This window comes from Pogona vitticeps, chromosome 5 (assembly GCF_051106095.1).
Source record: "Pogona vitticeps strain Pit_001003342236 chromosome 5, PviZW2.1, whole genome shotgun sequence".
Classification (NCBI taxonomy): Eukaryota; Metazoa; Chordata; class Lepidosauria; order Squamata; family Agamidae; genus Pogona; species Pogona vitticeps.
The window spans coordinates 105,371,757-105,393,549 of record NC_135787.1 but is presented as its reverse complement, the minus strand read 5'-3'; the positions used below and the strand labels follow the sequence as shown (position 1 = coordinate 105,393,549).

The following is a 21,793-nucleotide window of genomic DNA, read 5'->3' as shown; positions in this document are numbered from 1 at the left end:
CCTCGCTCACGGAAGGGCTGGGCAGCCAGGGAGGAAGGAGCTCCATGCCACCAGGAAGTTGCTCCTTGGCTCCTAGGTTCCCAATGACTCTTGGGGCTTCCTCCTCTGCAGTGTGTGTACTTCCCCCCTCCAGCCTGTGCCCAGGCAAGGCTAATGAAGCACAAGATTGGAGGGGGGCAATTTCGGAGCTCTGGCCCCTGCCAGCCAGCCAGCCAGCCAGCCCCCATCCTACCTTCATGTTCCCCCTCCCCTCTTTCTCCTACCATAAGTCTTTTAACCCTCCTCTTGTTCAGCTCCCTCTTTAGTGCTGCTGGTAGGGACACTGTCGTGTTGAAGCAGCTGCCACCCTTTCCTCAACTGGGCTCACCGGCTTCAGAACCCCGCCCCCTTCCACACCAATGCTGCCCCCTTCACTGCTGCCATTGTTTCCTGCAAAACAAACCCAGTGCCTGCCAGCCCCAACAGGAGCCTCAGCCGAGGCACCACCACTGAAGGAACCTGAGCCACCACCGTGGCACCTCCTGGCAGTGGCAGAGGCACCTCTGGAGGAAGTGGCACCAGGTACATTTTAAAAAAGGGGAAGGAGAACGGGAATAAATTAATAATAAATAAAATAAATGATGGTAATTGAATAAATGTAGATTGTTGTTCTTAAAAAAAATAAAACATCCCCCAAAAATAAGCCCTACTGTGTTTTTTGAGCAAAAGTAATTTAAGACCCTGTCTTATTTTCGGGGAAACACCGTATACGAAACAGTGCCTGCAGTCTGGCTCTGACACTATTGAAGCTAATTAAATTCCTAGTTGCCAGCTCTGGTTTGAAGACAAACCGTTGTCAGTAGTTACGTATAAACAGACTTTCTAGAAAGCTACCCTTACCATTACAAATGTATGAAAAGGCATGAACAAGCTGACAGGGCACTCCAGATAGCCATCCATGATGTCCAAGCAAGGGCCATTTAATACACATAGCTAGAATTAGCTATTAGTATCAGTATCACACTAGGCATGGCCATCACTATGTACAGCAAAATGAGCCAACTTTTCAGATCTTTTGAAAACTAGAGCAATTTATTTCATTTCACATTTACACTGCCTTTCTCCCAGCACAGGGACTGATAGCAGCTCACAAATAATACTAGGAATTTTTTTAAAAAAGGATTCTGAATACCATTTCCTAAATATGGGGAGCAGTTTACATTGTAAAGTCACTTACTGATCTGCACCGCAAAGCAACTGAAATATAAATCAGTGTTACTGTAGAGGTAGACTAAAGTTGCCAGGTGAGAGTTCACTCTCACACAGCTTACTCTCCGGGGAATAATTCATCACAATCAAGGTTCCCTCTAAGCCCCGCATGCGTGACTCCACCTCCCTCTGCTCAGCTTTCTTCCTCCTTTGCACAGCAATCTCATTCAACCACTTCGGTTCCAGTCGCGACAGAATTCTGCGCACAGGGGGCAGAGTCACATGCGAATGCGGGGGCAAAGTCGCAGGTGGCAGAGTCCCGCCCAGCAGGGCTAAAATTAGAGAATAGGTTGATCACAATAGACCAATAAACCAAACCCCCGTATAGTTCATGGGTACAAAAAGTTTCATATTAAAGTATGGTCTGCATGCACATAACAGCCTCTTTTTTGGTAGTACACAAACTTTCCCTGATACATAGAAAAGAATAGAACAGGATAGTTGAAGTACTAGATCAATGACTATGTTTAAGACCTACTGACAAAGCTTCAATACCCCTCATTTCAGACTGGAGAAATGTATGCTGCATGACCCAGAACACAGAAACACTGTAGTAGGCAAATGGATAGCTAAACATTAATGAGTTGCACAAAAGAATTAATAACCACTCCAGTTCATGCAAAACACTTTACATTTACATATAAGGAGTCTCAACCACTAATGGATATCTTCATATGTTACTGCACTGCTGCTGGCAGCAGTTCCTGTATTTGACATCAGAAACATTCTGGGGCTTTATTCGTGATTTCCTTTCCACACAGGCAAGTTGTTGAAAACAGTTAATACCATTTACAAGCACAAGAAAACATGCATCTTTGTTACTATGTAATGCATAGTCTCCATACAACTATTGCAATAGTATGCCCCGTTTCTAACTTATGATACAGAATTAATTCATTCTGATAAATTAACTTGCCAATATCATAGTATTTGGAACTAGCAGAATTTAATTAGCAAGTGTGAATATTTGAGGAAAAATGATGAAAATGACTGCCTACTTTTTAGAATAAAAACTACAGTAGCTCTGTTTTTGCATAATTCTCTCTAGATATATTTTCCAACCTAACTCCTGGAAGAGAGAAGACCTTTGTTTCTCATACTTCAACCTACACTCTTAAGCTAACCAAGGCAATGCCATCTTTTTCAGAATGCAGCCTCTTCCCTGACTGTGATACTATGCAAATATCCCAAAATCCTTTGACGATTTAATCTCCAGGGTCAGAAATGATCCTAACATTCAATACTGTATCTACATAATCTCGCACCTCAGTCAGCCATTCACTTCTCCACAAGGTGAAGGAGCATTAAAGGAAAAGTGGAACAAGCATTTAAATCTTGAGGGCCATTCCTATTCCTTCATAGGCTGACAATGTACAAATAGGTCCTTGAATACTAGTTTTTCTACAACAAAAAAGCACACATTTCCAGTAAATATCAAAATAGTACTATTTCAGACTTCAGTCAGCAAATGATGCTATGATATATAATTCGTAAAAAATTACACATACCTGCTGTTTTTGTGCTGTGAAACCTGATCTCCTGTCTGGTTAATACCAGTAAGAGTCACCCCGTCTGCAGCCTTTTTCTTCTCTCTTCTACTGAGAGTGCGATTCAAATCAGCAGACCACTCCTACAAAAAAATTAGTGAGATACCTTTGAAGAACACAATTCATACACTCACTCCCTTTGGTTTTGAGGTCTCTTATCAGGAAATAATGGGTCAAGATGTAGAAGCCAGGTCAAAATAATTTACGTGATTTCCCAAGTGGCACTCTACTGAGATGACACTGGGTGACATGTATTATATATACAGTGGTGCCTTGACTTAACAACTTAATCTGTATTGGAACGGTGGCTATAAGTCAAAACATTCTTAAGTCAAAGCAGCATTTCCCATAGGAATGCACTGAAAACTGATTAATCCATTCCGGCTGTTTTTTTGTCCTTATGTCAAGGCATGGTTCTTAAGTCAAAGCATTAGTTCCCATAGGAACTAATGCAAAACCGGTTAATCAGTACTCTACCACTAGGGGGAGATTTTTTTTCTTTCTTCTTTTGACCTAAGATGAACTTAGATTTAAAAAAAGGGCAGGAAAAGGGTTTTTTTTCCCATTCTTAATTCAAGACACGGTTCGTAACTCAAAGCAATATTCTGCATCCGGAGTTGTTTGTAACTCAAAACATTTGTTTGTTAGAGTGTTCGTAAGTCAAGGCACCACTGTATATTAACTTGAAAACATCTGGAATTTCTAATGCTTAATCCTCTTTATCTGGTTTAGTCAAGGTGCTACTTTTATTATTGCTCCACTATCCAAGGAAAGCCCAGAATCTGTGACCTTACAGGAGCCCAGACCTGCTCCTGTTGCTCAGCAAGAGAAGACTGCCATCTGTTTTCTGTTCACCTGGAAAGTGACATTCTAGGACAACCCAACTCTTCTGTAAGTCTTGGCTTTCTAAAGATACAATTTGTTTTAGATCCTGAAAATTTATGCAATTCCAAAGACCTTTATGCTCGAATACATTCTTGCCATTCTTGCATGCCTGAACCCGATTTCAGGCAATTTCAGAAGAAGTATTGTTAAGACAGGTGAAATTTTATTGATCCTGAACTTCAGACTTTGGTTGAAAGTCTAAGTTTTCAACCTTCATGATTTGTATTTACCCCTATATGTTATGAACTGCTCCTCCCTCTTCCCAGTGGTTGCAGACAGAGCTCAAGAAATGCGAAACGCTCTCACTCGCTTTGCAGCTCTCATTGTTCTAATCTCTCTCTTCTTGCCTGGGGCCAAACTCAAAAGCATCACATTATTCTGATATAAATGTTTATGCCAAAACAAAGAACAAGAATGGCAGCCACACTTCATTAAAGGTGAACCTGAAGTTTTGGCATATTAAAATTGTTTCTTTTCCTCAGTCTTTTCTTCTTCAGCTCTCTGAACCACACCACAGCCTGTAAAATACCTTGAACCAAAGGAAAACAGTTTCAAGAGACTAGGGTGTTTGGCAAGGAAAGGAAGGCTGGGAAACTCTGTGGCCACTTAGTCCCACACATTAATCTTTGGAGTCAATTCTTTGCTTCTTAGTAACAAGCTCAATTTGTACACAGAGATCAAGACACAAAATGCATTTTGGTATCCAGTGCCAGCAAAATAACTTTATTGTCCTTCCCCCATTTCTACTACTATTCATTGTCCCAACAATCCTGTTTCATTGGGCTTCTGAGCCCTTTAGAGCAGATTTTTAGGGTGTTTAGGGCACTGCAAACCTATAGTCACTGCTTCTGGTGGAAGAATCAGGACCCAGCAGAGGTACACCATTGGTTTCTGGCCAGTGGCTTGAATCTAAATTTATAAATGTGTATGAAAAATAAATATGAAATCACGGCTGAAAAGTTGTGCAAATAGCCCAGGCATCACTTGGCTTACTTTCATTATAATTTAACAAGTGTGAACAACAAAACTAACTTTAAGTAGAGAGCATTTAAACTGTTTTAACACTTACTTCATCCTTGTAGCATGAAAAGCAAACAAAATAAAGATTAGGAGAGGGATCATATTACATTTAAAAACCTGTCTTCACTTTTACATGAGGTTCTAGTGTAAAGTATTTGAATAGATGCATACAAAGACATTAAAGTGGCAGAATGGAGGGAACATGTTATAACATTCACTCAGTAATGTATGCAATTTGGACTTCATATAATTTAGCTTTATAGTTGGATAGTTGGATTCCTTGCACATAATATATTTAGTGAGCGGGATTTACAATGTAATTTTAGGCATAATTATTTCAAAGTAAATCCTAATGTATCATTCCAACCGAGCATAGCAACGATAATCCATTCCGGACAAATTGTCGCTATCCAGAATCGTCGCTATATGGAACGGAAAACCCCATAGGAACGCATTAAACCCCATTTAATGCGTTCCTATGGGGGATAAACTCACCGCTATGCGGAAATCCTCCATACGGCCACCATTTTAACCACTCAGTATGTGAGGGAAAGGGCGCGAAAACGCTGTGGGTGGCCATTTTTTGCTTCCGGCAGCCATTTTGGAACAGCCGATCAGCTGTTTCTGAAACATCGCAATGCGAAGATCAGTAAGCGAAACGCTTACTGATCATTGCAATGCGATATTTAGCCATATAAACCATCGCAATGCGATCACTTTTGCGATCGCAAAATCCGCATCGCTATGCAGATTCGTTGTTAAACAGGGAGCTCACTATGCGGGACACCACTGTACAGCCTTAATTTCCTTGACCCTTTTCATAAAAAGCTTGAACTTGTGAGTGTTTTATCAGCCCAGGGCTTGCTGTGAAATACATGCATACCTTGTCAGCAGAATTTAACCATGATTATCAGAAATCACAGACCCTCTCTAAAAATGACTTAATACAATTTTTCCTAATTACTCTTTGCTCAATATCCAATTCATTTTAAAAAATTAAACTCTCAAGAAAGCAACATTTCACTGACATTAACCTGTCATTAATTTTGTGCAGTAAATTACATCATCTTGGATCTGTAGTCTTATTTTAAAGCAGACAGAAGACTGTCAAAAATTATTAAGATCTAAAACATGTATATATATAGACAGACAAGCCCATCAATATTTCATCCAGTATTGAATGTTCCATTGCAAATAATTTAGAGCAGAGATCCCTAACCCCTGGGACTGGGCCGCAGACACAGATCTCCTACCCCCAAAAGCGCCCCCTCGCGAGCACTGTTGCACGTATGTGCACAAGCATGTTCTGCCCCTGCGAGTGCAATGTACACATGTGCACAACCGCATCCACTCCCTGTGGAGCATGCTGGGTGCATGCGCGCAAGTGCAATGTGAGCATGCACACGAGCGGGCTATGCCCCCTGGGGGCACACGCCCCCCCACACCTCAACCAGTCTGCGGTTGGGAAAAGGTTGGGGACCACTGATTTAGAACCACTTTTTAAAATATTATGTAAAATTCAACAGTGCAACATGCAAAGGAAATAGAAGTGTTTGACTTATAGCATAATACTTCTAAGGGTAAGAACAGAAAGTGGCCACGTGAATTAAGCCACAACCTGAAAAATGAGTCTGCTTATTAATTTTCAATACAAAAATACTTCATTTTAATTAATTAACCTTTCGCCTTTTCACAAAAAATAGAGATTACAGCAAATGACATAGTAAAACACACATAAAATTAAATTATAATGGAGGCATTAAGCATCAAATAAAACTGCATCAAACAAAAACATGCTGGATAAAATCATAGACATTTGAAAAAGCTCTCACTAGATTAAACTCACCTTATCAGAAATTTTAGGGATAGAAATTTTTGATTTCTTGGACTACAAATTCCATAGTTCCCCATGAATACCTGACTTACGCTCTGCTTACAGATATTTAGATGAGAAAACAGGCTTTAACTGGAAGGCTTTGAGGCTTAGCTAGGCCTAATTTGAGCCAAACATTCTGCTCGTGCCCCAGCACTAGCTGGCAATGTTCTTCAGAACAGGGGAAGCTACACAGATTCAGGCCTACCTAAGCTGTGGTTCCCAAACATTTTGGACTTATGGCTCCCTTGATTTACTGACCACTGGCCACAGCTCCTCTTGCTTGGAGGGGCCACCAAGGAATCTCAGTGCCACCAGGGGCAGGATCCTGACACCTCTCCCCAGCTGTCCCATCTCCTCCCCACCCACTCCCCAAATATCCCCGAGGGCCCACCACCTTCCAGGTCCCAACTCAGAAAACTTACAAGATCCCCCAACAAGCTCTTCCACCAGGGACCATAGAGATGGGGCACGGAGAGGCAAGCACACAAACTTCACTTCTGGTTCTTGTTTGACACACAGCTTTTCTACCTTCATTGCTCTATGTTCCATCCCTTCTCCCATGGTGCACACAGTTTGGGAACTGCAAGCCTTCTAGTGTTTATATTTTGTCCCGTTGAACACATCTAGATACTGTATCTGTAAGATGTATAAGTCAGGTGGAATTTCCAGAATGGAAGATTATGGGATTTGTAGTCCACAAAATCAGAACATTTCATCCCTGTTCTCCTTAAAATGCCCAAAGCCTAGGTGAAAAAAAAATCTTTGCCTGCACAAGTTAAGGACTGAGTTGATCAGCCGTCTTTCCCTGGCAGCCAATTCCTCAGCCTGAGAGTAGCAACAAAGAAGACTCTCTTATATTACAGCCATTACGGTGCTGTTGATGAACGCCAGGTCAGTACAAAATAAGACTGCCCTCATTCATGATGTAATTCTGGATGAGGGTGCTGACCTGGTGTGCATTACCGAGACCTGGGTGGGAGAGGAGGGTGGTGTTCCCCTCTCCCAGCTGTGTCCACCTGGGTACTCGGTCCAGCACCAATGACACTTGGAGGGACGGGGAGGGGGAGTTGCTGTAGTCTATACGAGTTCTATCTCCTTGACAAGGCTTTCTATCCCTTTGAAAGGAGGTCTTAAGGGCCTGTATTGTTTGTTGGGCTTACGAGACAGATTGGGGAATCTGTTGGTGTACCGCCCACCCTGCTGTGTACCAACAGTCTCTCTGCCTGAGCTGACGGAAGTTGTCTCGGACCTGGTGTTGAGGACTCCCAGGCTGTTGGTGCTGGGGGACCTCAATATCCATGTTGAGGCTGCCTTGACCGGGGTGGCTCAGGACTTCATGAGAAGGGTCATACCTTGGACCTGGTTTTCTCAACGGGACTGGAAGATGGTGGTTTGGATGTGGAGGGGCTGGTTGTGACGGTCAGACCACTTCCTGGTCAAGTTTAGTCTATTAGCTTCTTCTTCCCTCTGCAAAGGTGGGGGACCTATTAAGATGATCTGCCCTTGAAGAATAATGGATCCGGATGGTTTCCTGAATGCTCTGGGGGATTATCTGTCTGATATGGTCGGCGCTCTTGTCAAAGCTCAGGTCACCATATGGAATAGGGAGGTGACCTGGGCGGTTGACACGATTGTGCCTAAGCGCCCTCTCCTTGCACGCTGAGCCCAGACAGCTCCTTGGTATACTTCTGAACTGCGGCCGTATTGCTTCCTCAGAATGTCGTCCAGCAGAGCTGTTTTGGATGGCCCAGGATCTTCTTCAACCGGGAAATCCAGTGAAGGTCCCGGACTGCTCATCAGCTCGCTGTGATGAGTTTGCCATTCATTTTGAAGAAAAAATCGCTCAGATTCGCAGTGGGTTGGACTCCACCATTACTGCAAAATCGGAGGATGTGTCCAGTGTACCGTGCTTAGGTCAAATATTAATAGATGAGTTTCAATTGTTGAGACCTGAGGATGTGGACAGGGTGCTTGGATCTGTCCATTCTACCACCACTCCACTTGACCCTTGCCCATCTTGGCTAATTGGAAGATCTGCCAGGGGTGTCCGCACTTGGGTCCAGGAGGCCACGAATGCCTTTGAGAGAGGGAGTGGTCCCTACCTTGAAAGAGGCAGTAATTCAACCACTCCCTAAAACGCCTAACCTAGACCAAGGCTGGTGGTTAACTACCAACCAGTGGCGAACCTCCCTTATTTGGGCAAAGTGTTGGAGTGGGTTGTGGCCGGGCAACTCCAGGCGCTGCTGGATGAGACAGATTTTCTCGATCCATTTCAACCGGGTTTCAGGCTGGGTTTTGGTACGGAGACTGCCTTGGTTGCCCTGCATGATGACCTTTGCCGGGAGAGAGACAGGAGGAGTGTGACCCTGTTGATACTCATGGATCTCTCAGCGGCTTTTGACACTATCAACCATGGTGTCCTTTCAGATAGGCTGGCTGGGTTGGGAGTTGGGAGCACTGTTTTACGGTGGTTCCGCTCCTTCCTGGCTGACCATGTCCAGAGGGTGGTGTTGGGGGACAGTTGCTCTGCCCCATGGCATTTATGTCATGGGGTTCCTCAGGGCTCGATACTGTCCCCCATGCTGTTTAACTTCTACATGGAACCGCTGGGAGAGGTCCCCAGGAGGTTTGGGCTGAGGAGTCAGCAATATGCTGATAACACTCAACTCTGTCTCTCGTTTTCCACGAATACAGGTGAGGCAGTTTCTGTGCTGAACTCGTGTCTGGACCTGATAATGGACTGGATGAGGGTTAATAAATTGAAACTCAATCCAGACAAGATGGAAGTGCTGTTAGTGGGTGCTTCGCCGGACAGGTTGGAGGGCCATTCCCCTACCCTGAATGGGGTTACACTCCCCCTAAGGGACAGGTCCGCAGCCTGGGGGTGCTCCTGGACCCCAGTCTAACTCTGGAAGCCTAGGTGGACTTGGTGGCCAGGGGCACCTTCCTTCAGCTGCAGAAATTGTACCAGCTACGACCCTACCTGGACGACCGGAATCTCATGACAGTTACACATGCACTGGTAACATCTCGTATAGATTATTGCAATGCACTCTACTTGGGCTGCCTTTGAAGACGGTCCGGTGATTGCAACTGGTGCAGAATAGAGCTGCGCAGCTGGTGAGTAGTGGGGCCGCTAGAGAGCACATCAAGCTGATTCTGATTAAATTACATTGGTTACCAGTTGCTGCCCGGGCCCAATTCAAAGTGCTTGTTTTGACATATAAAGCCCTATACAGCTTGGGCCATGGATACCTGAAGGACCGCCTCCTTCCATATAAGCCTACCCGGTAGTTAAGATCTAGCCAGGGGGCCCTTTTGAAAGAGCCGTCCCTCAAGGAGGTAAGAAGGACGGCTTTTAGACAAAGGGCCTTTTCGACAACTGTCTCCTGACTATGGAATGCCCTCCCGACTGAGATTCGTCTGGCGCCAATGCTGATGACATTTCGGCATCAGGTCAAAACCTTCCTGTTCCAGAAGGCTTTTAATTGAAATAACTTCAACTGTGGGTCCTGATGGCAATTTTTAGAGTATCTATTTTACAGTGGTGCCTCTGAACGGTGAGTTTTCGGCCCATTTGGAACGCATTAAACGATGTTTAATGCGTTCCTATGGGCTTTTCTGTCCCGTTCAGCAATGTTTTGCCATAGCGAAGGTTAATCCGGAACGGATTAACCTCGCTATGCGAGGCACCACTGTAATTGTATTTTAATCATTTTATCTTTTATTGTATTTTAATTGTTGTAAGCCGCCCAGAGACCTTTCGGTAGAGTGGGTGGCGTAAATAAATAAATAAATAAATAAATAAATAAATAGACAGATAGACAGATAGACAAACAAACAAACAAAAATAAAATGCACCTCAGACAATGATAAGGCAGAGAAAAGGGCTTCTCCTAATTTCTCAAAATTTAAGCAGGTTCATATGAGTGAAAACAATTTAAGTACTCCTAAGGCAAACAGGCCTTTATAGGTTATAACCAGTACTTAAAGGAGACTAGTAACCAGTTATATTCCCAGAACAAGGAAGATTAGAATGAAATACCAGAAAACAAGTAAAGGCCTTACCTCAAACTGTGGCCAGTTCATTGACATGCCTGGACCGTGATTAGATCTGAACCACCTTAGATCTTCAACAGCATCTGCTGATTTAATGTTTTGCTCCATTTCACGATAAATATTTTTATAGCTGTAAGTAATACATACTGTTTTACAAGTTATTACAGATCTGTTAGGAAGTTATTTTAAACCAAGTGTACTGTATTATACATATGTTTAAAAATTGAATACATTTTATCAAATTAACTCTTGGTGGATCTACTGAGTTTGGCATTTGGCACAAACTCCATATTGAACCTATATATAAATATAGTGGCGCCTTGCTAGACAGTTACCCCGCTGACAGTTTTTTCGCTAGACATTGACTTTTTGTGATTGCTATGGCGATTCGCAAAACAGTGATTCCTATGGGGGGATTTCGCTGGACGATGTTTGGTCCCTGCTTTGCAAACCGATATTCGCTAGACAACAATTTTGACAGCTCCCTCCGCACTTGCAAAACGGGTGTTTTCGGGATCTAAGCTTCGCAAGACAGCTATTTAAACAACTTATCGGCAGTTCGCAAGGTGGCTTTCCTATGGCCAATCTTTGCTAGACGACGATTCTTCCCCATTGGAATGCATTAAACAGGTTTCAATGCATTCCAATGGGGAAATGCTTTTCGCTAGACAATGATTTCGCTAAATAGCTATTTCAGTGGAACGGATTAGCATTGTCTAGTGAGGCACCACTGGTATGTGGTAAAAGCTGAATAGATAGATAGTGTACAATCATTAGTTAAAGAAAGAATGCTATTGCTTCAAAACAGATCATAGTGCAAAATACAAAGTGCACAAATTAACAGTACAGATGAGCAGTAGTTTGTGCAAGCTGTGCACTCTCTTGCACAATGAAGTGTTAAAGTGCAAGAACAATATAGTCATCCAATGTGCAGAACTCAACAATTATTGTACATCCCATTGCAGTATCCACAGTCTTGTCAATAATAAATTAATCACACAGTGATTAATTCAGTGAAGTCATAATGCACAAATCACATTATTACAAGTAATTAAATGAAGAAACTCCTTACATTTTCTACTGTAAGACTTCAAAATAATGACACTAAATCTAGTAACATACCTGCAATCCATTTTAGCCTGAAAACTAAGAGAAAAGAAAAATCCTAAAAATATAGAGGGAGCACAAATAGAGCATTTAACACTAATAATGAGCCATTACCCTGCTCATGTAGTACATGGGGAAAGCAACTAGTATGTGTGCTTTAATTGTTATGAATGAAAGAATGTGAAACAAGCCCAAGAATGTGGCTTCAAAGAGGAAGCTGACACTCTCTGGTCCTCAAATACTGAATAAGGACCCATTTCTGGATAGTACTTTGACTTATGAAGGGCAGTTTACAACAGCAGCAAGATAGTTTTGTTTTTTAGGAGTAAGAAAGGTGGGGCACATAAAACATGCCAAACACATTTTATTCTAAGTGGTCAAAAGAAAACAGTGGCTCCTCTTTAAGACTAGTCTCATAATGCCGATAAGCAAACAGTTCCAATGTAAAAGGAAATGCAATGAAATAATGCAACTTTGAGTTATTTGCTCAAATACATCAAATATTGCAATGTTATGTTTGTTTAGCTTTATTTTTGGATAAAGTATCAGGCAAATTCGCTGCTTCTTAGGGAAAAAAAGTTATTCCCCAAGATTATCCCTTCCACTTTGCACTCACATTCTTTTGTTCATCATGAAGAGTACAACATCATACTTTTTATACAATGACCTAAATTCAAGCTCTTTGCACACCCATTTTATTTCGCAAAATAGTTACTTCAAAGATACACAGAATAAATCATTTGAGAAATAATTTTTGCATGTTATTTGGCCAAATATTTTGCACCCTAGCAGAAGCATGAATCTTGTCAAATGACATTTTCCCCTTTTTGTATGTATTGCAGAGTTTTATTTTTGAGATTTCTAACTCATTTGAAAAATCCAAGGAAACAAAACAAAACAAAAAGGTGAAGAGTAGCAGAGGAGTCATGTGTATTAATTAATATAGAGAATACTAGGTCACTTGAAAAACTGGCAATAAAATAGGTGTAACATAACAGTTCTTTAGTATTATTGTTTCTCCATCACTGGAATGTCAGTAGTATGTCACTGATACTATATAGGAATTTTATATTATATTATATTATATTATATTATATTATATTATATTATATTATATTATATTACAGTGGTGCCTCATTTAGCGATCACTCAGTTGAGCGACGTCACCTGCCTGTCTTGGTTGAGGCTGGAGTTTCCTAGCCTATGGCAGGGCAGGAGGTGGGTCTTAAAGGGGTGGAGTTTTTGTATATAAGGGGGGAGTGCAAAGAGGGGAGAGTTAGTTAGAGGAGAGAGAGAGAGATAGAGGGTTGAGAGAGGGCTTGAAAGAAGATCTGTAGACAGGGTTAGATATAGGTTAGGTAATTGAGTAATTGAGTGTTAAGTAATAAAGAACTGTGCAGGGTTAAGGTCTGAGAAATATAGTGTGACAAGTGATTCTTTTACTCAGTGATTTCCATTTTATTTTTGTATTCAATAAATCATCATTTTTATTTTGAAATCCATACTAAGTCTAAAGTGTCAGGTTTATGTGTGGTTGGTGGCAGCGAAGTTGTGTGTGTGTGTGTGTGAAGGATCGTGACCTGTCATCTCTTGTGGTGACGTAGGAGGAGGTGGCAGTCGCGACAAAACTGGTGCCAGCGTGTGGGATACGAGTTGTCCAGTAGCCCAGTTGCCCAGAAAAGCCTTGGCTAGTGTGACCAGAGCAAAAGGATTTCAGTTAGGTGCACCTGAAGTGGGGTGTGGGTAACTCTCTAGGATTTGTCTCCAGGGGGGAGCAGATCTAGCAGAGAGGCACCTAAGCTTCAGAGTGAAGGAACTGACTTATGAGCTCTAGAAGGTCCATTTTGTGAGGGAGATTGGCCCAAAGTAGGAGGCTGTTGTGACTTGGTCTGAGAGTCCGGAGTTGGGAGAACTCGGAAGGGACAGACAGACCAAGGGCAGCGAAGATTTGGGATTTCTCTAGTGAACTACAGAACCTGAGAGAAGGTGAAGCTGTGGTGGATTTGGAAGTAGAGCCAAGGGCAGAAAATTAAAGTAGCTCTAAATCTGGCAAGAGGCCCGGTGAAGGGGCAGAAGCCATTAGAGATTAAAGTAACAAGCCTAGCCATATCTGTTGGTATACCCTGTTAAAGAGTGTCAGACCTAAAACACAGCAAGAAGAAAAGTATTTTTAAACAGAGGCGTGGAAATTGACAGGAGCCTTTTTAAGTTAGTAAAATGCCTCTCACACGCAGTCAAATGGCAGAAGTGAGTGAACAAAGAGACCAAGCAATGTCAGACTGGTCTGGGGATGAGTCAAATGGTGAGGGAAGAGTTGCCTCAGTGCAGGAAGAAGCTAATGGTGAACAGTTATCAGAACTGAGGAAAATTCAGTTAGCCCAGGCGCATGAATTTCAAATGAAAAAACTAGAAAAGGAGGAAAGAATAGAAAGGGAAAGGATAGCCCTAGAAAATGAAGAAAGAGAGAGAGAGAAAGACAATTTGAACTGGAGGAGGAGCGTATGGCTTTTGAAATTAGGAAATTGGAATTACTGAACCAAAACAACAATAACAACAACAGAGATTCTGGTACTGAACCAAGCCAGTTATCAAAATCAGATTTGAAGAAATTTCCTACATATAAACAGGGGGATTGTCCTGAAAACTTCCTCAAAATCTTTGAACGAAGTTGTGCTGATTTTTCTGTGAGGGAAACAGAGAAAATGATAATTTTGAGGTCTCTCCTGAGAGGAAAAATGGCTGATGTGTATGCTGATATGCCAGTTGAGCTCAGTAAAGATTATTCAGAGTTCAAAAAAAATGGTTTTCAATCGATTTGGCATTAATTCAGAACATCTTAGGCAGAAGTTCAGAAAACTTACTAAAAGATCAGATGAATCTTATACCCAACTTGGTTTTAACTTAGAAAAGTGTTTAGATCGGTGGCTTGAACAGGAGAATGTAAAAACTTTTCAGGAATTGAAAAATGTTGTGGGCCTGGAGCAGTTTTATTCCTTACTCCATGGGGAACTTAAAATTTTAGTTCAAGAACGAAAACCAACTGACGTTAGAAACGCTGCTCAAATAGCTGATTTTATTTCTCAAATAAGGGGTCCTAGTTGTTATGAGGGGAGAGGTGTGAGGAAAACATGGGACCCAAAGTTCTCTAAGGAACAAGCACAGAGACAGACTAAAGTAGGCGGCCATTTTAGTGAAAAGCCCTCAGAACAGGGCCAGCACAGTAAACAAGTTTTGGAGGGAAAAGAGAAACTTGAAAGATTTGATGGGAAAAGCTCATGGGGGGAGAGAATCTGCTTCATTTGCAAAAAGAAAGGCCACATTGCTGCACAATGTTTTAATACAAGGCAAAATAAAGAAATTCCACCTCAGAAAGTTAATGTAAAAGAAGCAAAGGCTGTATTTTGTGTTCAGAGTAAACCTCAAGCTTCTTCTAGTGAAAGTTCTGTTACCATGGAAAACCAGGCAGAGGCAGTTAGGAGCTCTGAATTGGATACATTGAAGGAGCTGCCTCTCGCTGAAGTTGTCCACTGTTATTACATAGAGACTAATTGTGCGTTATTGGAATCTGCTGGGGACAGGATAAAAGTTTTTGAAAATGACTATACTGCTTTGAGAGACACTTGTTCTCAAATTTCTATTTGCCACTCAGACATAGTACCACAAAGTTGTATGACTGCTGACCAGACTCTATCTGTGAAAGGGATTGGGTCAGAACTAGTTTCATTACCTGTAGCTGATTTGAAAATCGAATATAAAGGTTGGAAGGGATTTTGGAGAGTGGGGGTGTCTTCTGAGATTCCTACCCCTTTTCTTATTGGTAATGACTTAACAAAGCATGTCAACAGTGCCCTGGTGGTAACACGTTCACAATCAGTACAAAGTGAAGCCAGTAATGAGACTGACTCTCAAGAGCCAGAGAAATTTGTACCACAACCTGAGGCATTCTCAGTTGAAATACCTCAGAAAAGCCTCTTTGTCAAGGAACAAACAGCAGACCCCACCTTAAAAGACTGTTTTGGAAAGGTGACTGATAAAGATTTATCACCTGAGTGCCCTGAACGTTTTATTATTAAGGGTGGTTTACTTTATAAGGAAAAACTGAATAATATTTCAAAAGGGGGGCCTGAAATTAAGAGACAGTTGGTCGTGCCTGAGAAATATCGCCCTATGATTCTGGAAAAGGGACATGCAGACATTTTCTCAGCTCATATGGGGATAAACAAGACCAAACAAAGAATAGCCCAAAACTTTTACTGGCCTGATATGGGTAAACATATTAAGAGTTTCTGTCAAAGATGCCATATTTGTCAGAGACAGGGCTCTAACTGTGATAAAACTAGAGCAAGGCTATGCCCATTACCAGTGATTTCAACTCCTTTTACACGTCTAGGGGTGGATATCATAGGTCCATTGCCCAACGCCACTAAGCGGGGGGACAGATTTATTTTAACTATAGTAGACCATGCAACGAGATATCCGGAAGCGATCCCATTACGTAATATAGAGACCCAGACTATAGCAGAAGCCTTAGTAATTTACATGAGTAGGATGGGTTTTCCTTCTGAGATAATCACAGACTTAGGAACCTCTCATACATCCAAACTTATGAAAAGGTTAGGCAGGGGGGTCGTTCACGTCAATGCCCTTGAGCCTTATTATAGAGAGACCAACCATGTGCAGTTTGCAATAAAAGCGGCTGATAAGGAGGAACATGAGTTGCCCTTCGGGGAAGGGAGGGGCCCACAAAAGTTCAATCCACAAGAAGTGCAGATCAGCCCTGCTCTATCCAGAGAACAGCAGAATAGTCGTAGAACGCTGGTTACAAAACCTCAAGAAGTGTTCTCAAACAAACCTGGTGTTGACAAGGGAGTGCTACCCAGGACTGACACAGGGAATGCTTCTCAGTCTGTAACACCATATAGAGTAACAGGTTATTACTTTGACAATATTCGCAAAGAGCTAGACGAAATGCTGAACGATCAAATTATTGTACACTCATCTAGCGCTTGGTTAGCCCCTGTAGTTTTAGTAGACAAGCCGGATGGCAGTGTCAGGTTCTGTGTGTACTACAGCAAGTTATATTCAGTAACCAAACCTGATGCTTATCCTATGCCTAGGCTTGATGACCTAATTGAGACGATTGGAGGTTGCAGAGTCATATCCTTTTTAGGTCTAACCAAAGAGTGTTGGCAAGGAAGAAGTGATCCTAGGGCCCAAGAGAAGACCGCGTTGTGTAGTCCATTTGGCCTGTTTGAATTTCGAGTCCTTAGCTTTGGCTTGCGAAATTCACCAGCAACATTTCAAAGGCTCATGGATCATACTCTGAAAGGGCTCAGTGACTTCACGGTAGCTTATATCGATGACATAGGGGTCTTTAGCAACACCTGGCAAGATCACCTACATCATCTAGAATTAGTGCTACAAAGATTGAAAGATGCTGGCTTAACCGTTAAAGCTAGTAAGTGTCAGCTAGGTAACTCAGAGATGAAGTACCTAGGTCACATAGTGGGAGGAGGCCTAATCAAACCTTTAGAGGCCAAGGTAGAAGCAATCCTGAATTGGCCCAGACCTACCACTAAAAAGAAAGTGAGGTCCTTTTTAGGTCTGGCAGGGTATTACAGAAAGTTTATACCCGGTTTCAGTGAGATTGCTGCACCTTTATCAGACCTGACAAAGAAGCAGAGCAGCAACAGCGTTTCCTGGTCGGAAAAGTGTGAGATGGCGTTTGGACATCTAGATGCTCTAACCAACCATCCAGTGCTGCATGCTCCTGACTTCAACAGAGAGTTCATCATCTACACGGATGCGTCTAATGCCGGTGTGGGAGCGGTACTGTGCCAACAGGATGACAGCGGAGACCAACATCCAGTGGCGTACCTGAGCAAGAAGTTGCTTCCCAGGGAGAAGAGTCTTTCTACCATCGAGAAAGTGTTTGGCGATCATCTTCGCGATCCGGAAGTTAAAGGCTTACGTCTGGGGTCGACATTTTACCTTGTGCACGGATCACTCACCTCTGTCGTGGTTGCGGACTATGAAATCACAGAACAGTAAACTGATGAGGTGGGCGCTTCTTTTGCAGGACTATGATTTTGAGGTTAAGGTGGTCAGAGGGACTATAAACTGTGCGGCTGACGCCTTATCCAGAAGACCGGAAGACGACATCTGAAGAACTTATGGACTCTGTACATGGTATATGGCAATGTAAAATGTTTGGACAGTTATGTGTTGTGTTATGATAAATGTTATGCATTGCATGTTTTTATATACCTGTATGGCGGAAGTGTAAGTATATTTGAATACTGTAGTTATATTAAACTGTGTTGATAAATGTAATGCTTGATGTTGGTTGCAGTTGTTTTGGGGAAAAAGCACCTTAGCTTTCCCCCACAAAACAACTTATTAAAGGGGGAAGGTATGTGACGTGTGCCATGACGTCACCTGCCTGTCTTGGCTGAGGCTGGAGTTTCCTAGCCTATGGCAGGGCAGGAGGTGGGTCTTAAAGGGGTGGAGTTTTTGTATATAAGGGGGGAGTGCAAAGAGGGGAGAGTTAGTTAGAGGAGAGAGAGAGAGATAGAGGGTTGAGAGAGGGCTTGAAAGAAGATCTGTAGACAGGGTTAGATATAGGTTAGGTAATTAAGTAATTGAGTGTTAAGTAATAAAGAACTATGCAGGGTTAAGGTCTGAGAAATATAGTGTGACAAGTGATTCTTTTACTCAGTGATTTCCATTTTATTTTTGTATTCAATAAATCATCATTTTTATTTTGAAATCCATACTAAGTCTGAAGTGTCAGGTTTATGTGTGGTTGGTGGCAGCGAAGTTGTGTGTGTGTGTGTGAAGGATCGTGACCTGTCATCTCTTGTGGTGACGTAGGAGGAGGTGGCAGTCGCGACAATTATATTATATTATATTATATTATATTATATTATATTATATTATATTATATTATATTATATTATATTACAGTGGTGCCTCACTTAGCGATCACTCAGTTGAGCGACGAAATCGCTTAGCGACGCTGTTTTTGCAATCGCAAAAGCAATCGCTTTGCGATGTTTCCTATGGGGAAAATTCGCTTTGCCACGATCGCGGGGAAGCGATCATCGTAAAGGCCCCATTTTCAGCCAGCTGATCGGCGGTTCCAAAATGGCCGATGGGAAAAAATGGCCGCCCGCTGTTTTGCCTCGCTTTAGAGGCACCGAAAATGGCAGCCGCAATGGAGGATTTTCGCATAAGGTTAGTTTTTAAGCCCATAGGAACGCATTAAACGCGTTTTAATGCATTTCTATGGACTTTTTAAAATCGCTTAGCGATGTTATCGCTTTGCAGCGATTTTTGCTGCACGGATTAACATCCCTAAGCAAGGCACCACTGTATATTATATTATACTATACTATACTATGCTATACTATATTGAATTATATTGCATTTTTCAATTTTGAAGCCAGTATTTCACTACCACCAGATCTATTTCCAGAGGTGAAAAACTGAGTGCAGCAGGAGTTGAACACTGACATTTCACCAGCAGCTTTGCATTATATAGAGAGAAGACCTATCTTTAAAGCACAGACATATAATCTACGGTTGTCACCCTGATTTAAGAAGTCCCTGGAAGCAATCACTAGACTTTTTGGAACAGAAATGGGCTTCTATTCAGTAGGACTGCACTACTAATGAACAAAAATTTTTGCAGATCTAGTTAACTAACATTTATAAACATTTCTTTACATCAGATGACAGTTCTAATGAAAATTGATCTGCAGCTTTCAAATGAAAGGACAAACACAATTTATTTCTACACTGCTTTACATACAGAAAACTTCCACATACAATAAGACAAAAAGTATTGTGTATTTACCTTGCAACAGTAGACAAGTCGAGATGTTTCTGAACTTCCAACAACACTTCTCGGAAAAAACGGAGACGTTTTTCCTCAAACTGCTGACACTGTTCAAAAACTTGTTCCATGTTTTCCATATACTGAGGTGTAGCACTGTCAAGGTCTTTAAGAGACTTTTCATATTTTTCCTTTGTCTTAAAAAAAAACAGACACACAGAACAAAGTTATAAAAATAATTATTAGTTATTACCCTGTTTCCCTGAAAATAAGACCTAACCTGAAAATAAGTCCTAGTAGGATTTTTCAGGATGCTCGTAATATAAGCCCTACCCCCAAAATAAGCCCTAGTTAAGTGAAACCCTGCCCTCCACCATTGTGCAGCAACCAGAAGATGACATGACTGTATTTGAATAAATGTAGATTGCTGTACGTTTTTTAAAAAATAAAACATCCCCTGAAAATAAGTCCTCATGCATTTTATGGAGCAAAAATTAATATAAGACTCTTATTTTTGGGGAAGCAGGGTATGTATTTTCCCCCCTAATCCAAATCCACACATACTAGTCCTTGATGGTACTTTTTAGGGTATTTTCTTGCGGCAGCAAATTGAAATGCTGTGTTATTCTTATCCACCAGAACAGGGAAGAATGTTAATTTGCTTTCAAATAAAACACACACTAAAAAAATTAGGACTAAACATCAGCTATGGCAGAAGCAAGACTAACTTTGTTGTACTAGCTTTCTCACGGATAGCTCAAGAACACTAATCTAAAATTAGAAGTAAACATCTGGACCCGGTTTGGACAAAACATTATGCCATTATTTACCACTAAAAGGCTGAGTCTTGGAGTTGTAAACTCTCACATCTCCTCCTCTGGATAGATTGTAAAGAGCAGTTTTGAAGTATGTGTGTTTTTTAAAATGTATTTATTAATCATAGTTTATGATGTCATCCAAACTCAACAAGCTGTGATTAATCTTATTGATAGCTATTGAAAACAAAACAGTGTGAAACTCTAGATTCAGCAACTGACTTGTTTCCCCAACCACTGTTAAGATCAATTGTATTTAAGGGCCTGGATGCAACACTTAAATGTGATAAATCTCCTCTTTATGGCTATACCAGAGAAGAAGGGACAGAAAATGAATACAAAGCTTTATGTGGTTTATGCCCATATTGATAAACTATGATGCATCATTATATGTAGGCAGGATCTCTGTATTTTAAGCATTTTAAATTAGCCAAAGAAAACAAAATCATTCAGTGAGTTATCTGAGGGACTGCAGTACATCCAGTGTTCAGGAATACATCTCACAGAATCCATGCTGAATAAAATTGAAGTTCAGGTATACTTCTAAAATGTTACTTAGAAAAAACATCATACGTAGTTTGTCAATCAGAAAATTAAAACACAAAGCTCTACTACAGAGAACTCTATTTGCAGAAGAAATGCAACTTCTCAGAAGTATTTCTCATAATTTTTACAAAGCAAACTGGAAAGACAGAATTTTCTCTTTGTTTGTGTAATTTTAATTGAACAAACATACCAAAATGATATTATGACAAATACAATTAATTACCCTTTTCTACTTTCTGCCCATATTATATTTAGTAATCTAACCCTATGGAAATACTCAGTTTCTTTCCCATGGAAGCTTACAAAGCACTACATTCAGAATAATGGATACAGTTTACCTTGAGTACATCCTGTTTACTTTTCTCCACTTTGTCCTGCAGCTTCTTTAGCTGTTCTGGATTCAGGGCTGGGTCAGCTTTACTATTGGCCTCTCTCGACACAGCAAGCTTTTCTTCTTTGCAGGCTGCATGATATGCTTTCTTAGAAGCTTCCACCTAAGATGACATGTTTTAGCAGAGATGAGACAGTCTGAGGGAAAACATTACCCAAGGATGTATAAGGATGAATCTGAGTGTTTTTAGATCAGCCTTTTCCAAGCTGGTACCCTCCAAACATTTTAGACTATCTGGCCATTAGTCATAAACATCAGACATGCCAGCCGGGGTTTCTGGGGGTTTCAGGCCAAAACATCTGAAGGATATAAAGGTGGAGTAGATTGCTACAGACCACCAAGGATTATTCTGAGAATAATGCTCTAGTGAATTACTACAGGAGCAGGTTTGAGGACCAATACTTACTAAACAATCCAGGCCTATTCAAACTGGGGCTGCACCTCGAGATGTGTTGACTAATT

The 21,793-nt window shown here is 41.5% G+C and overlaps 1 protein-coding gene across 12 annotated transcripts in view; it reads right to left on the bottom strand.

The window, feature by feature from the left end:
* PACSIN2 (protein kinase C and casein kinase substrate in neurons 2) overlaps window positions 1-21,793 on the bottom strand; it is an 83,124-nt gene that overhangs the window by 5,270 nt on the left and 56,061 nt on the right. For all 12 annotated transcript variants that reach the window (XM_020808633.3, XM_078394217.1, XM_020808631.3 and 9 more), the window contains 4 exons: window positions 21,279-21,434; window positions 19,601-19,776; window positions 10,645-10,765; window positions 2,757-2,878 (listed from right to left, as the gene is read on the bottom strand). In XM_020808633.3, coding sequence (XP_020664292.2) covers window positions 2,757-2,878; window positions 10,645-10,765; window positions 19,601-19,776; window positions 21,279-21,434 — 575 coding nt within the window. The remainder of the gene's footprint in view (window positions 1-2,756; window positions 2,879-10,644; window positions 10,766-19,600; window positions 19,777-21,278; window positions 21,435-21,793) is intronic.